Here is a 15,949-nt window from a genome sequence, read left to right as displayed (position 1 = left end):
CAATTGTTAATGCGAATAATAACATCGTTTTTTACCGATTGAACAATAATAGACATTTAAAATTACCTTTACGGCATTGATTTAAGAAATTCCAAGTTCACAAACATAAACAAAGCATTGGGAACTATAACCTCATATTCATCTTAAATTTAAACATTTGAATTTTGGGTGCACTCATCTCTTTTCATCAATTTACAGTGTGTGAGATAGTTAAATTTAGTAAAAAGTCAGGTTTGTATAGTATTTCTTAAAAGTTTCCTTAATGAACTTTTCAACTAACGCTGCGATACCCTTTTTCTTTAGATTTTTTTCAGATTCTTCAGTATTTCAATAAATATTATAACAATTTCGGTTACCATAAAACTATTTAATGTATTTATTTAGAAAACTGGATTACCAAAATAGATGTTAGCAGTTAAGAAAAGAAGGGCACAACATCCAAAGTATTCGGTACTGTTTCCTTCCTGAAGCTTTCTAACAGATAGAGCATGTCGCCTTAAGTATACATACCTTTCAATAATAAAAAAGATGTGGAAGTTTTTTTGCAGCAATTCCTTTTCATAAACCAAATTGACATAAAAAGTATGCAACTTTCTTGTAATTGAACCAATCCTAGAAATTTCTTAGTTCAAGAGATGCTAATGTTGTACACCCTGTATACTATGAATAGGATCGTACATGAATGGTACATCTAGAAGATATATTAAACAAATAGTGCATCACAAAAAAATTTATAGGGTTTTTTAATGTACCACATTGTATATATCTTCACCGAATTCTCTGTCTAAGCAAGAGAAAACTAAAAAAATTACCAGCAATATGCGACTGGATTTGACATACTGCGTTCTGGATGTTGAAAGATATTTTTTTTTTCATAGAGTTATTGCAAAACTATTCTGAAACGATATTAGGTAATGATAAATAAAACTACACTAAAGGAAACATGAAAGAAACATTCCTAAGAAATATGACAATTGTGCAAATTTCACATAATTATAATTTATGATAAATAGAGTGGAAAATTGTCCTTAAAAGTTTTTGTATATAACCATATCTATTTACTTTGTAGGTGTGCGGTGCATATTTCATCTTATATAACATATCAAAAAACTATCGCACTTTTCCCCGTCGGAATTATAAATATCTAAAGACAAAAAGATTTTGTTTATTTAAAAATAGGTGCTTACATGGACCAGTCAGGCATATCTGTGTAATGTGTCTTTTAGTATTAATTTTCTTTTTAATGGTGACAAAATCGTTGAAAAAGACTGGAAATATTTTACTAATATTTTAAGCCGTTCTTTTTAATATTATTCTTAAGCAGCGAACAATAAATTTCGTATGAAAACTAAATCCAAATATAACTACATGTAACTTATAAATCTCTGTGATTTCAAATAAAAAAAAAATACCAATTTGAAAATTTACAAACAATCTTCAACATAATCAAAATCATCTCCACGAGCCCAGCGAAGTGATGTTCCTGGTATCATAGTAGGAAATTATAGACGACCCTTATTAGTAAACATCATTATATTTTCACTTACAGTTCATTTAAAAAAAATGAAGATGAAATCGTAACATAATACTTACTGTAATAATGCAAGAGAGAAATATAGGAATTAGTATAAGTTAAAGAATAACAAAAATAGTTTTTTGTAACGGCTAAATGCGATGCATGTGTGTTCCCTATAGCTAATGTTAAGCCCGTTCTAGATGGCAAGGTCAAATATTTGTCAATGTAAACAAATGCCGTATCGTGAGGCTGCTGCATATCAATGCATTCGAAAGCATGTTGTTACATGCCAAATATTTGTTAAAGGCGTACGAATGACACACGAACGAAATGTACGCGGCATCTGCTGCAACTACCACATAAGTAGGGTTCTCTATACAGGGATGGCCAGAAGTACGGAATAAAATTCATATCTTTTGAATGAGTTAATTTTTTTTAAAACGCCGAAACACGTTAACTGATTTTGATTTTTTCCCATCTTTCGGTTATATAATAATTAATTTTTCTTCAACACCCTAACCCCCAGCTTCCCCTACTTTTTTTTTACAAATGGAAACATAAGGCATTAGGGGGCTCGTTGAAAAGCTTACAGAAAACCGAATCCAGCCATACCAAATAAACAAGTTTTATTTTTTCAATAACAAGTTTTTTTCGACTTTTTTTCGACCGAGTTTTTTCGACTTCTTAAAGACATTCTCTCAGGCCAATATCTCTGCAACCGTAGGTATGAGAAAAAATTTCATATAAAAAATCAACTTGTTTTGGTGCACCTGTTCTATGTCCTTTGTATTGTGAATCACCTTCTACTAAATGCCTGAGACACCCTAACCGGTTAAAAATGACAGAAAGCGACCTGTATTGCGTTGAATTACACTAGCAATATCATGTTAGTCAGGGCACATAACCCGTACAGTAGTTGTTCAGCAAATTCAAAATATGCAATACTTTTTCTCGACGTATATTGTAAGCAGATTTTCAAAATATGAGCCCGTTTATTGGGATGTATTTGGTTCCGCTTTCTTACAATATGATTAATATTATCTGATGTTTGATAACTACTTTAGATTGAGATGATTTTTTAAGGCGTTTTATCGCATGTCTTCCTTTTTAGGTCTTGAAGTGTATAAAGATCGGATGTTTGTGACTATGCCAAAATGGAAGCCTGGTGTACCAGCAACATTAGCAGTGCTACCAAGAATACCAAAGGAGCGGTCACCTCCACTAGTACCTTATCCAAACTGGAGCTGGCATAAAGCAGGTATTTGACACAAAAATTCTCTGCTTTGATATAATTGTGATCATTCAAATAGCCTCCTTATAAATGGGATTAATAAATATCAATGGAACGAAATTGTATGAAAAATACAAAACATTTAAAAAAAATGAAATATTCAAGCGATGAAGTGAAACGTGCCGACAATTTGAATAGATTAATGCCAATTGTTTTTTACCACAATAATATTTACTCTTTACTAAATTTGTTTTCGAAAATGCGAGATCTGTTTAGAAAATGACCGAACTTTTTGAATTACATACGCGCTAATGGAGATATTTACTGATATGCGGTTAGCAGCATCGCATTGCGACCTCCTCTGTATCCCCCTCTCATGGACTGTTGATCTCTCATTTTCGTGATATTATTATTTGAGTGCAACGATGTGTGAAACTGGGGAAAACGTTTCAACTTTTGAAACAAACTTACGGAGATGATACTCTGGATTGTATGCAATGAATAGTTTTCACCATTTAAAAATGGTCTCAGTCAATTGAAGATGATCCTCGATCAGGAAGGTTTTCGACTTCAACTGATGACTACCACGTTCAGAAAGTCGAAGACCTGGTGTATTCAAGTCACCGATTGACTGTCAGAGAACTTGCAGAAGAGGTTAGCATCTCAAATGGGTCATGCCATGAAATTTTGACTGAAAAATTAGATTACTGTCTTTCCTCAACCTCCTTACTCGCCAGACCTGGCTCCTTTCGATTTTTTTTTATTTTCGAAATTAAAATCAGTACGTACTGAAAGCTGAGAAAAGGGGAAGGGAGTATTTTGAAGGAAACAAGGACCAATAATGTATAAAATTAATAATAAAGTTTAAAAAATAAAGTTCTGTTAGTTCCTGATAAGACCTCGTATATATTTTGATTAGCTCTGGTATTTTTAATTAATTTAAAAAATATTTCCGTTCTCACTTATCGCCTGTCATATTTAATTATTATATGATTGTGTCTTTTTATATCGTCGAAACACTACGTCTTTCCAAGTATGATCTTTACCTTTACTTGGGAATTTGTCATAATTAATTTTACAACTATTTCGTTTATTCGTTTTCTGATGTATAACTATATGCTTTAGTTGTTCCACATAAATAACAACAATCTAATAAATGAATCGAGCAAAATGTATAGATGTCGAAACCTTTTAAAATGTACTTAATTTTTTCTGTTGACGGCTACACAGGCAATAGAGTTATTTGGTCTTAACTAGAAATTTTTATAATTCAATGTTAATTATATCTTACATTCCAAGATTTAAAAACTGCTTTACATAAGTAATCGTGACTATGCCATTATGAAATTTTGTATTGATAAATGAAATTTCAGTCAGAACTTATAGGCTATTGATTATATAAAAAAATAGGGTTAAAAGGGAACTATGACTTTCAAGCAATTTCATTGCATGAATCGTTCAAAGGGTAATTTTAGATGAAAAAACCGCGGGGTGCTATTAAATTAGGAGTGAAAATGCACCCCTTTCAGTTTTTTAATTGTAGCTCGAAACGAAGCAAAAAAATTGTTTTTTTTTTATTTTTTTCACTTTTTTTTCTCTAGTTTTATTTGAGTAAAGATAGGTATAGGCATTGCTTCATAAAAAAGTAGATTTAAAAAAAAACGAATTCTCTGCAGAATTTTTCCTATGAACTATACCGAAACTTTTCCTTATTTTTGTGCTATATTTAAAAACTTGCAAAAGTGCATTTTAACCGTATCTTCAATTTCAACCCTCTAATTTAATAGCACCCCACGGTTTTTTCATTTTTAATGACCCTTCGAACAAATCATGTGATAAAAATCCTTGAACGTCTTATTTCCTTCTTTTTTGCAAAAAAAAATGAGAATTAAAACGTAGATATAAGGCTAAACGCGACGAAAATCGAAAAATTGGCTAATTGTTAGTTTGAACGGACATATATCAGTCAATTTTCATCCAAAAATACTTTACAACCTCTTATTCTGAAGGAAATTTTATCTACTTTTTTTATGAAGCAGTGCCTATACCTATCTTAACTCAAAAAAAAATCTAGAGGCAAAAAAGTGAAAATAATTAAAAAATCGAATTTTTTGCTTTTTTTCAAATTATTGTTTATTAACGATTTTTACATAAAATTTTCCTTTTAAATATTTTAAATAAGCCATTTCGATAGGAAATTCAATTCTCTAAATAACTTTTCCTATGAACTGTAGCGAAATTTTGCTTCGTTTTCGAGCTACAATTAAAAAACTGAAAGGGGTGCATTTTCACTCCTATCTCCAATTTCCACTCTAAAAAACCTCATCTAAAATGACCCTTTGAACGATTCATGTAATAAAATATCTTGAACATCATAGTTCCTTTTAAAATCCTATAATCAATAGCCTATTAATAAAATTTTATCCTGTAACTTCCAAAAGCTAGGCATTTTTAAAATATTTATTCTGAATAGAGTAATATGAATGGTGTGTGAAAATATTATTCTGAAATACTGAAATACATCGGTGTATTCCGGTAGAAACAAAATGGAGTTTAATAATATAGTCTTTATAATCTTAAAATTAGTATATTCTCACTTTTCTGCAATCATAATTTCATTATATTTTGCAAGATGTTTGACGTTATTGTATATTTTAGAGGCTAACATATTTTTGCAAAGAAAAATCAACTATTACAATTACAGATATACCTATGTTCGTTATGTAAATCGTTAAACTTTATTTTACTTTCTTACAATCATTCTTTGATGTATGTACTCGTATGTTCGTTACTTTTAATCAAATTTATCTAGACAAACATCTAGGCCTAAATCTGTATCTTGATGACAAAATATATGCTTCCGTATCGGTTTTTTACTCGTATTTATAATATATTCAGATAATACATTGCGTAACAGTTTTGACAAGGAAAATGTCCAACTAATTTTCTGCACAAGAAAGTTCATCTTGAAATTATAGAGATTATTCTATTGCATTTAGTTTGTAAAAAATGTGGACACACAATTATATTTTTTTTTTATTTAGTAAATAACATGCTGAAAATAATATGTAAGATAATAAAAGCTTGTAATTACAAATCTTAAAATACAGTTGCAAATATTAATGTCAAGGAATTTTAAAGAGAGATTTAGTTCGTGTTTTTGATACTAACATCAAGAGACACTCATAACATAACCCCATAAACATGTAACGCCATAACTCGGGATATGCGAAAATGTATAATCACGAGACTCTTAGGAGTCTATAAGTTCTTTTGTAACTCTGAAATACCTTAAACCGGGTGTCCATGCTTCTGTAGACCCGAGGATTTTTCTCTACATAGGAAAAAACATAATAGTATCCTTATGGTCAGGGTTATTGGGTTAGGAAATTATAGGGGGTTTCCTGATGTTAGGTTTTTACCGTTTCAAATTAAAATAATAATAAGTTTCGTCACCATATACAGGGTATTTCATGAGTAATGGATTACAGATCAAGAGTGGATTTCAGACATTAAAATATTATAGCCTTACTTATTTTATTACACACATATCATATTTGCTGTAAACAAACTGTGATAACTATTTTTTACTTAACACAAGGATAAACATTCTTGAAAAAGATAGTGAACTGAACTTATTCACTGGAAACCGTCAAACTTTGTGTAATTCCGTACATTTAAGTTTTCGGGATATTTGAGTTTTAAAAAATTCATTAAACAAATTACTTTTTACCTTTCGCAACTTTTATCAAGTAAACCGTGAAAAGTATGAAATAAATGCGAATTATCTCATTTGGACAAATAGGTTACGAACTACAACAAAAGACGAATTTTAACCTCATTGTTAAATTTGAATTCATCAAGTAAAAACACTAAAGAATACACGGTCTGCTCATTTTTTTTGCGGCGCTGTGTAATTTTAGTATTTTTAAAATATGTTTATTTTAGTTAGTAGACCAGGCCATATCTGTTTTGGTTTGAGTGAATCGTATATCCACGGAGATTTTTGGCTTTTTGGCTTTCAAATATCACTAGAAATGAAAATTTTTCTATGCGCATAAAAAAAACGTGGGCTTAACTATTGGCGGCACAATATGTTAAAAAAATTCGAAAAATGTCATATTTTTCTTCCTATTTAATTATGTATCTTTTCAAGAGTTGATTTTAGGCGAAAATCGAAGAGGAATAAAATGTTTGCAATTAAATTTTTTACAAAACATGTCTAGTTACAAATCGAATGATTCATGATTATTATGGTAAAAATCGAAAAAATCGCAAAAATGCGGTTAAAAAACAATATTTTTTAGGGATTTTTTTGGGGTATTTAAATTGGGTATAGGACCTTTATACTTGGCTCAGAAAAACTTCATGTTACGTAGAATTATCACACCAAATTTCATAAAAAATCGGTTCGATAGATTTTGCATAATAATTTTGTAATCCAGATTTTGAAAAAAAAATGCAAATTTTCAAAATTTTGCACAGCAAAAACCAAGGCCCTTAGATACTTGAAAATTTAATCACATATAGAAGGGCTCACAAGCTTTCAAACTTTTTTTGAAAAATCCGAATCCGTCAATTAGGAGAGCTCTGGCGCTTGTTTAAACATTGGTCGAATTATTATACTTATAAACAATTAGAACTTTGTGAATATTCAATCAAATCAAATTTTTTAAAGCAGGTTTTAAAAGTTCTTGGAAAGACGCTCCTTTAAAAAAAAAAGATCTATTGATCAATTAGTTACATAGTTATAGCCGTCATTTACACTAATTGTAAATATACTGGGACATCCGGGCTAATTTTTCGAAAAATACCTTTGGTATTCCGAGTACTTACCAGGTCTAAGATTACAATACTTTTCTTCATTGCCAACCTACTTTAAAACGTGTTTAAAGTTTTTTATGCAAGCGAGAAATGCAATAAAATCGTACGGGCGGCGGTGGTGGTGGGGGAAGCAGACAGTGCGGCCTCTTCGGCCTGCTCGAAATTGAATCGGCTATAACTATGTAACCAATTGATCAATCGTTCTGTTTTTTTTTTAAAGAAGCGTATTTCCAAAAACTTTTAAAACCTGCTTTAAAAAATTTGATTTGATTGAATATTCACAAAGTTCTAATTGTTTATAAGTACAAAAATTCGACCAATGTTTAAACAAGCGCCACAGTCCTCCTAATTCGAATTCGAATTTTTCAAAAAAAGTTTGAAAGCTTGAGAACCCTTCTATATGTGATTAAATTTTCAAGTATCTAAAGGCCTTGGTTTTTGCTGTGCAAAATTTTGAAAATTTACAATTTTTTTTTCAAAAACTGGATTGCAAAATTATTATGCAAAACTTATCGAACCGATATTGATGAAATTTGGTGTGATAATTCTACATAACATGAAGTTTTTTTGAGCCAAGTATAAAGGTCCTATACCCAATTTAAATACCCCAAAAAAATTCCCTAAAAAGTATTGTTTTTTAAATAAACATGATTAATTCGATTTGTAACTAGACGTGGTTTGTAAAAAATTTAATTGCAAACATTTTTTTCCTCTTCCATTGTCGCCTAAAATCAACTCTTGAAAAGATACATAATTAAATAGAAAGAAAAATATGACATTTTTCGAATTTTTTTAACATATTGTGCCGCCAAAAGTTAAGCCCACGTTTTTTTTTATGCGCATAGAAAAATTTTCATTTCTAGTGATATTTGAAAGCCAAAAAGCCAAAAATGTCCGTGGATATACGATTCACCCAAATATGGCTTTTTGAAACAGATACCGTCTGGACTATAGGTATTGTCTATTTTAATGTTTTCCTGCACAAATAAAAAAAAATATTATGGTCTTGATCAGCGCTTTTCGATCCAAGGACACCAAACATTACTAAATGAGTTTACATGCTATGAACATTAAGAGATTTTAAAGTTACTGAATATCCTTTCTGATCCGTTAAAAATGTAAGTTATAGGTCTTCAGATTTAATGCTAACAAAAGTTCTTTTATCGCTTGCCAGTTACATTTTGTTTTGATTTTTCATATTTCAAATCGTTGTTCCATTAAATCTCTTAAATCCGATAAACGAAAATACATCCGATGCATTTGCCGCAATGTCTTTGTTACGCCTTGTATTAAAGAAAAAAAAATTAATATAGAAATTTGTTCCAATGCCAATGGAACTTGTATTTATTTGGCAATAGGTAAGTATATTTTACCTACTTGATAAATTTATAAATGGCAATATTTAATTACCCTGACAGTGAAATACTAATTCTATTTAAAACAATTTAATTTACGCTGACCGCAAATTACTTATTTTGCGGAGTATTTCATTCAACATATATTTGTAACATTATATTACAATGGAGAAAGACAAAAGGATCATGTCGAAATTACATTTCAAATTGCCGTAAGTATAGGAAAATGTATAGAAATACTTAATATCTATTCATTTAATTTTAACCGTGACTTTAAAAAAGTCTTTTCTGTGTTGCATAAGATTTTTTACTTTTCAATCACTATGTTGAAAGGTATTTAGCGTACTGCATATACTGTTTTTTTTTTCAATGGTAATCTAATCAAATTTATCTTCCTTATTTTCAAGTGACCAGTTTGCTAAGGGACTTAAAAAGGTACAAGACCGATCTGCTGTGGCCACCGGAATAAGTAAGAGAAGCCCTCAAAACATTGCCATAAATGCTATTACAATCAAAATTTTTAATACCAAAGATCCTAGGACGGTTTTAAATTACTTCGATATGGTTCTCCATTAACGTATTTCCTCAATTTTTACACAGTAGAGAAATCGAAAATTTGTCCAGAAGTTATCGAGAGAGCATTAAAAGACTTCTCAAGAAAATGGGATTTCAGTTGGTCAAAACTAGAAACAACTGAAAACTTATGGAGAATCCCGAAATCCAGCTATAACGACTTCATTTCTTAAGGTGGCCATATTCCTGGCCGAGAAATAGTGAAATTTCTGGCGTTTTTAGGTACTGAAATATTTAAAAGTAAAACGTGTAGAACAAAAGTAAGCACAAAAATAAAATCCTTGATGTTTTGTTTATTCATTGTTACCATTTAAATTTACTCAAATAAAATAATAATTTGTAAAACATGCGTTTGCTGTTATCCTAACCCCACATTTTAAGAATTATTTTCACGTACTTATAAATAAAAGTAAACAATTTTATATGTAGGACTAAGCAAGTAAATGTTATAAGAATATTTACATGTGGAATTATATACAAAAAAGTTAGTATTTTCGTAGATTTCAGTACATAAAACCTTGAAGGTTTGATCGTTTTTTGCACCTGTTTATTCGTTTTACTGCGGTGTCTTTGAAAATACTCAGGTGGCATGACATAACATTCCTATTATTTGATAAGCTTTAGATTATTCAGTTATAAAATGTTTGAAATTATTTGTCTTTGCGGAAAACACTATTTAAAGAATATGGGGCCCTTAAGAAGCATGACGGAGAGAAAATAAGCAGGCCAATTACACAGGTCAGCATTCAGATTGAAAAAAGCACCGGACTCTACCTAGGTACCTAGGGGTTTTTTTGGATTGCTGATTCTGATGCCGATGTCGGTTGACCTCCTATCACCTCATGTTCAAGGTCGTTGGGAAAATTGGAAAAAATTTTTACTAATGCTCACCTGTGTACTTTTGTCTGTTTAAATGTCTGCATTTTTACCTGTGCACCTGTTTTTTGCTTGTTAGTCTGTATTTATCGTCCGCCTGTATTTTCTCTCTGTCCATCTACCTGACATCCTGCCTTTCTACCTGCCTTTCTGTCGGTAATTTTGTCTTTCTGTCTGTCTGACTAAATGACTAAATGTTTTTATATGTCTGTTTTTCTGCTACCCGCTGTCTAAATGTCCACTGACAGTCTGTCTGCCTCCTTGTCAGTTTGTCTTCTTACCTTTCTGCCTACGATCCTCTCCCGGTTTTGCGTGATTGTACAAAAACTAAATTAAAAAAAAAGCTTCTGAAATACTTCAACAAATCAATTCGCTTCTCTCAGCATAAGTGTATTAATCGAACGCTTACGTTGTTCCTGGAATGATCTTCTAATCGCTTTTATTTTATGTGCTTTATTTGTGTCTCTCTTTAGATTCCAGCATAGCAATAGTCTGCTAACATATTCCTCCCCCACAATTCCAAATATTCCAATATTCTTCCAAATATTATATTATATTAAATTAGTTTTTTATGAAGTATTAATATTAAATTCTATTAATACTTTAGTATTTCTTAAATTCTAATTTGCGTTAAAATTTGCCGCATTTTTTCTTTTGAAGAATTTGTATCTCCTTTATTTCTTTTCGATTTGGTAGTCACAGTAAATTCCTTTAATACAGAACAAAACATAAACTAATTAAAACAGAATCTGTCACGGGTTATAAGTATTTTTCGTCTTGGTAGGCCATATTTAATTTGTTTACTTATTATTTCAAATTCCGTTCGCATTCTTGAACTCTATATACTTCATAAATATACGCTTTTCCGGAAATATGGTTGTGATATATATTTAAGATAATACGTATAACCGCTTATATTAGTTCGTGCTAATAAACTTTTACATTTAAATAACTAGCAGTCTTGTATTATTGCACTAAAACCAACGCAATAATACTCTAAGTATTATGCAAGTGTTATTTATTGTCTTGTATTGAAGCAATTATGCCATTAAAATAAACCGACATTAAGTCTGCAACGGCTGTTCAAAATTGAGGTGGTCATATTTTTATAATAAAGCACTAGTTTTTACCCGCGGCTTCGCTCGCAGAGTGATAGAAAATCTTTCGTAAAAAATATTTTTTTTAATAAAAAGTATCCTATATTAATTCTAATACCTCCAAGAATATGTGTACAAAGTTTCATGATGATCGGTTAAGTAGTTTTCGCGTGAAAGTGTAACAAACAAACTTACATTCACATTTATAATATTAGTAGGGATAGGGATATACAGGGTGTCTCATAATTAGCTGGCAACCCTGAACAGGCCGATTCTATGATCAAAGCTAAGTAAAAAAGTTCATATGAACATGGGTCCGGAAATGCTTCCTAAGGGCACAGGGACCCATTGAAGAGGGAGGAATGGAAATCATTTTTTTGCAATATCTCTCAATCGAGTTGTGATAAATGAATGAAATTTGGTATACACAGCTAAATTTTGATGAGCAATTTGATGGACTAATCCATTTATTTCCACAAGGTCCTTTGGGATGGGTACGGGGGGGCCCTTGGTACTTTGCATGTGTAACTTTTTCATCTTTGACTTTTTAACAAATTGGACAGCAAATTCCGTTTTCCCGAACTATTTTACGTTAAAAAGGTACTCTTGTTTCAAATCGTTATCTTTAACGGTTTCTGAGAAAATCGCTCTTAAATTAATCCCACTTTGGTCAATTTCATAGTAATAAAAAAAATTTTTTTGTTTAAATTTAATCTAATTTTAATTAAAAAATAATAATAAAAAATTAATCCTTTAAATGGAAAAGAGAGGAAAGGAAAATTATTATTATTTTTTGTTAATTTCCTATTGAAATGGTTTATTTAAAAAATGTAAAATGAAAATTTCATGCAAAAAATCATTAATGAACAATTTGACAAAAAGCAAAAAATTCGATTTTGTGATTTATTTTTTTTTGCCTCTAGTTATTTTTTGAGTAAAGATAGGTATAGGCATTGTTTCATAAAAAAAGTAGATAAAATTTCCTTCAAAATAAGAGGTTGTAAAGTATTTTTAGATGAAAATTGACTGATAATGGCCGCTCAAACTTACAATTAGCCAATTTTTTTATTTTCGTCGCGTTTACTCTTAAACATTTTAATTCTCATTTTTTACAAAAAAGGAAGGAAATAAGACGTTCAAGGATTTTCATCACATGACTTGTTCGAAGGGTCATTAAAAATGAAAAAATAGCGGGGTGCTATTAAGATAGAGGATTGAAAACGAAGCAAAATTTCGGTATAGTTCATACGAAAAATTTTGTAGAGAATTGAATTTCCCATCGCTATGGCTTATTTAAAAAATTATTTTAAAGAAAAATTTTATGCAAAAAATCGTTAATAAACAATTAAAAAAAAAAACAAAAATAAGATTTTTTTATTTTTTTTACTTTTTTGACTATAAGTTGTGAAAATCTTTATTTATTAATAACTTTTGAAATAATTATTTAGTAAGTAGAGAACCAATTTGTTGTAAAAATAATAATAATTATAATCATTATTATGTTAAAAACCACGAAAATCTAAAAGATATTTAAGTTTGATCGGATATAACTCATTCAATATTAGTCCAAAAACTGTTGAAAACGCATCATTTTGAAAGGTATCCCATCTTGATTTTTTTTGTAGCAATTTTCTTTGCCTACTACTACTAAAAAAATAGTCAAAAAAAGTAAAAAAAATCAAAAAATCTTATTTTTTGCTTGTATATATTTGTGTCAAAATATATGAAGATTTTTTAATGAAGTATAACCAAAAAAATGTATTGGTGGGGGACGAAAGCACCTATATCTTGTTTGCCTGAGATTTACATCCTACAGTGTAGGAACATTTTGATTAGTTTCGGCGAGTGTCAAAATTAAAGTTTAGGTTTTGATATTATTGATACATCGTTTCGACTAAAATCTTACTATCATTAACATAACTGTTTCAAATTGTATAACAAAATATTATTATACAATAAACACTCCGATTCTCCGAGCTAGTGACACCAATTAAACTAATTGCTGTCGCTGTTTCAAAAGGACAGAGGTCATGTTTTATAATACCGTGTTTGCCAAGCCTCTTCTTATAATATTCAACCGAATACTGTCCACTCATACATTTCCCGATCGTTGGAAAACTTCGAAAATCTGTCCCATATATAAAAAAGACAACAGGAATGACATAAAAAATTATAGACCAATTGCAATACTATGTAATTTCGGTAAAATTTTTGAAACAGCCCTACATAATATTTTGTCATTTCACCTTAGAAATATTATCCTACCGGAGCAGCATGGTTTTGTTGAAGGGCGTTCCACGGTTACCAATTTGGCGTGCATGGCGCAGTATATCCATGAGGTGATTGATAGGGGAGGTCAGGTGGATGTCTTGTACACGGATTTTTCGAAGGCTTTCGACCGTCTTGACCACGGTTTATTATTGTCGAAACTAGATTCCGCGGGGTTGGGTTCTTCATTGTTGGAGCTCATGGCCTCTTACTTATCTGACAGAACTCAGTTTGTCCAGATTATGGGAGAAAGGTCAATGGAATTTGCTCAATCCTCAGGGGTTCCACAAGGTTCTGTCCTGGGGCCCTTGTTGTTTGCGATTTTTATTAATGATATAGCATTGGATCTGGACGTGCGTTTCCTATTATATGCGGATGATATGAAGATATTTTGTCCCATAACCAATGAACGTGATGCACGTAATCTGCAGAGAAATTTGGATTTGGTAAACTCCTGGTGCGCTGACAATAGATTACCTCTTAATGTGGCAAAATGCAACGTCATGTCCTTCAGTCGGCAGTTGAGGCAAATTTCGTATGACTACCGATTACACGGGTCCAGCCTAGTTCGGCCAAATGTTATTAAAGACCTAGGAGTCTATTTCGATCCAAAACTTTCTTTCAGGCAGCATATGGATTTTATAGTTAAATCTGCCTACAAGAACCTGGGTTTTGTCGTGCGGAATATGGCGGGTTTTCGGAATCCCAACACTTTTAAACTGCTATACGGTGCACTGGTCAGATCTAGACTGGAGTATGCGTCTTTGGTTTGGACTCCTATTTATTCTATTCATGTGTCATGCTTAGAAAGAGTTCAACGTCGATTTTTTAAACTAGCGGTGTTCGCGCTTGATGGTCACTACCCGCCGAGGGGCTTTCCGCAGGAGGCATTTTTCGAACGCTTCAACATGTGCAGTCTCGCAGAACGCCGAAAAATGTATTCTGTTATATTTTTGTTTAAATTGCTCAATAATTTAATAAAATGTGAGAACTTGTTGAGGCTAGTAGATTTTCATGTTCCTCGAGTGAATGCTAGAAACAGGCATCTTTTGGAATTAAAAAAAGGTCGAACAAATTTGTACAAAGCAGCGCCTGTTCATCAGATGTGTGCCAGCTACCTAGAAGTTGAATCACGGTTAGATTTATTCTGTTCTACCATCAGTTGTATTAAGCAGGTTTATAATGTACGCAACTGATTTTATTTTGTGACTTTTATTGTACTTTAGTTTTGTCTATTGTCTGTTTTTAATTAGTGACTGTTATTTTTTCTTTTTTAATGTTTTTTAACTTTTATGTATGTATCTTTGACACTCTTCTTTGTTGTTTCTTTTGTTTTACATCATTTAGATGACTGACTTCTTGCTTCTTCTCCTTATCCTGTAACTGGGCTTTATCGCTCGTTGGATATTGTACTGATAAATAAATAAATAAATAAATAAATAAATAAATAAATAAATAAATAAATAATACAAATAAGTACCGCAAAAATTTATATTTGGTATTTTGCTATAACTACTCAATATTCTTTTTAAATTTAACATTAAATCTTGGAACCTTATCTGTAAAACACTACAACATTTTTTAAAAATATACACCATGCGATTTCAACGTTTCGGCTCGTCAGAAAGAACTCTTCTATATGCTTCTGAGAGATTAGTAAAAGCTTACCGGACACCTAGTATGACAAAGTTTGCTTATTAACCACATGGTGACTGGTGGTAACAACACATCATGTACCTATTTATTAATTTTGTAATAAATTTTATGAAATCATATACCTTAGTACCATTAGATTCGCGGAAATACTGTTGATACTTCCAATTCTAAGCTAGAACTTCCTCCAGTAATCAAAGTCACCTTCCTGGTAACTAAACACGTTACACAGCGGTATATATGGTGTAAATACGTTACAAAATAACACTATTCTTTTGAAATTGGGTTATTTTTAGCAAAATGTACAACTGGTTTATTATTTTTTAGATGAAAATATGTTATTAATATGTATTTGTTACTGTGTTAGATATATTCAAATATTTATTTATTAAATAATGTTCTCTTTCCATGTCTAACAAATATGTGGAATATTTTCAAACAGTAGTAATTAATTTGCCGCAAATTTATTTCTTAACTTTACTGTAGTTTTTGCTTTAAATTTAAATATAATGGCTTATAATTGAATTAAATTGTTATTAACAGCTGAAACCAGTCA

At 30.9% G+C, this 15,949-nt stretch overlaps 1 protein-coding gene across 1 annotated transcript in view; it reads left to right on the top strand.

The window, feature by feature from the left end:
* Nucleotides 1-15,949, top strand: part of LOC108910578 (protein yellow-like) — a 79,677-nt gene that overhangs the window by 28,503 nt on the left and 35,225 nt on the right. Inside the window, exon 4 of the mRNA XM_018715226.1 lies at nt 2,628-2,774. Coding sequence (XP_018570742.1) covers nt 2,628-2,774 — 147 coding nt within the window. The remainder of the gene's footprint in view (nt 1-2,627; nt 2,775-15,949) is intronic.

The sequence above is a fragment of the Anoplophora glabripennis genome, unplaced genomic scaffold, assembly GCF_000390285.2.
Source record: "Anoplophora glabripennis isolate ALB-LARVAE unplaced genomic scaffold, Agla_2.0 scaffold152, whole genome shotgun sequence".
Classification (NCBI taxonomy): Eukaryota; Metazoa; Arthropoda; class Insecta; order Coleoptera; family Cerambycidae; genus Anoplophora; species Anoplophora glabripennis.
This window is presented reverse-complemented; position numbering and strand designations above follow the sequence as displayed.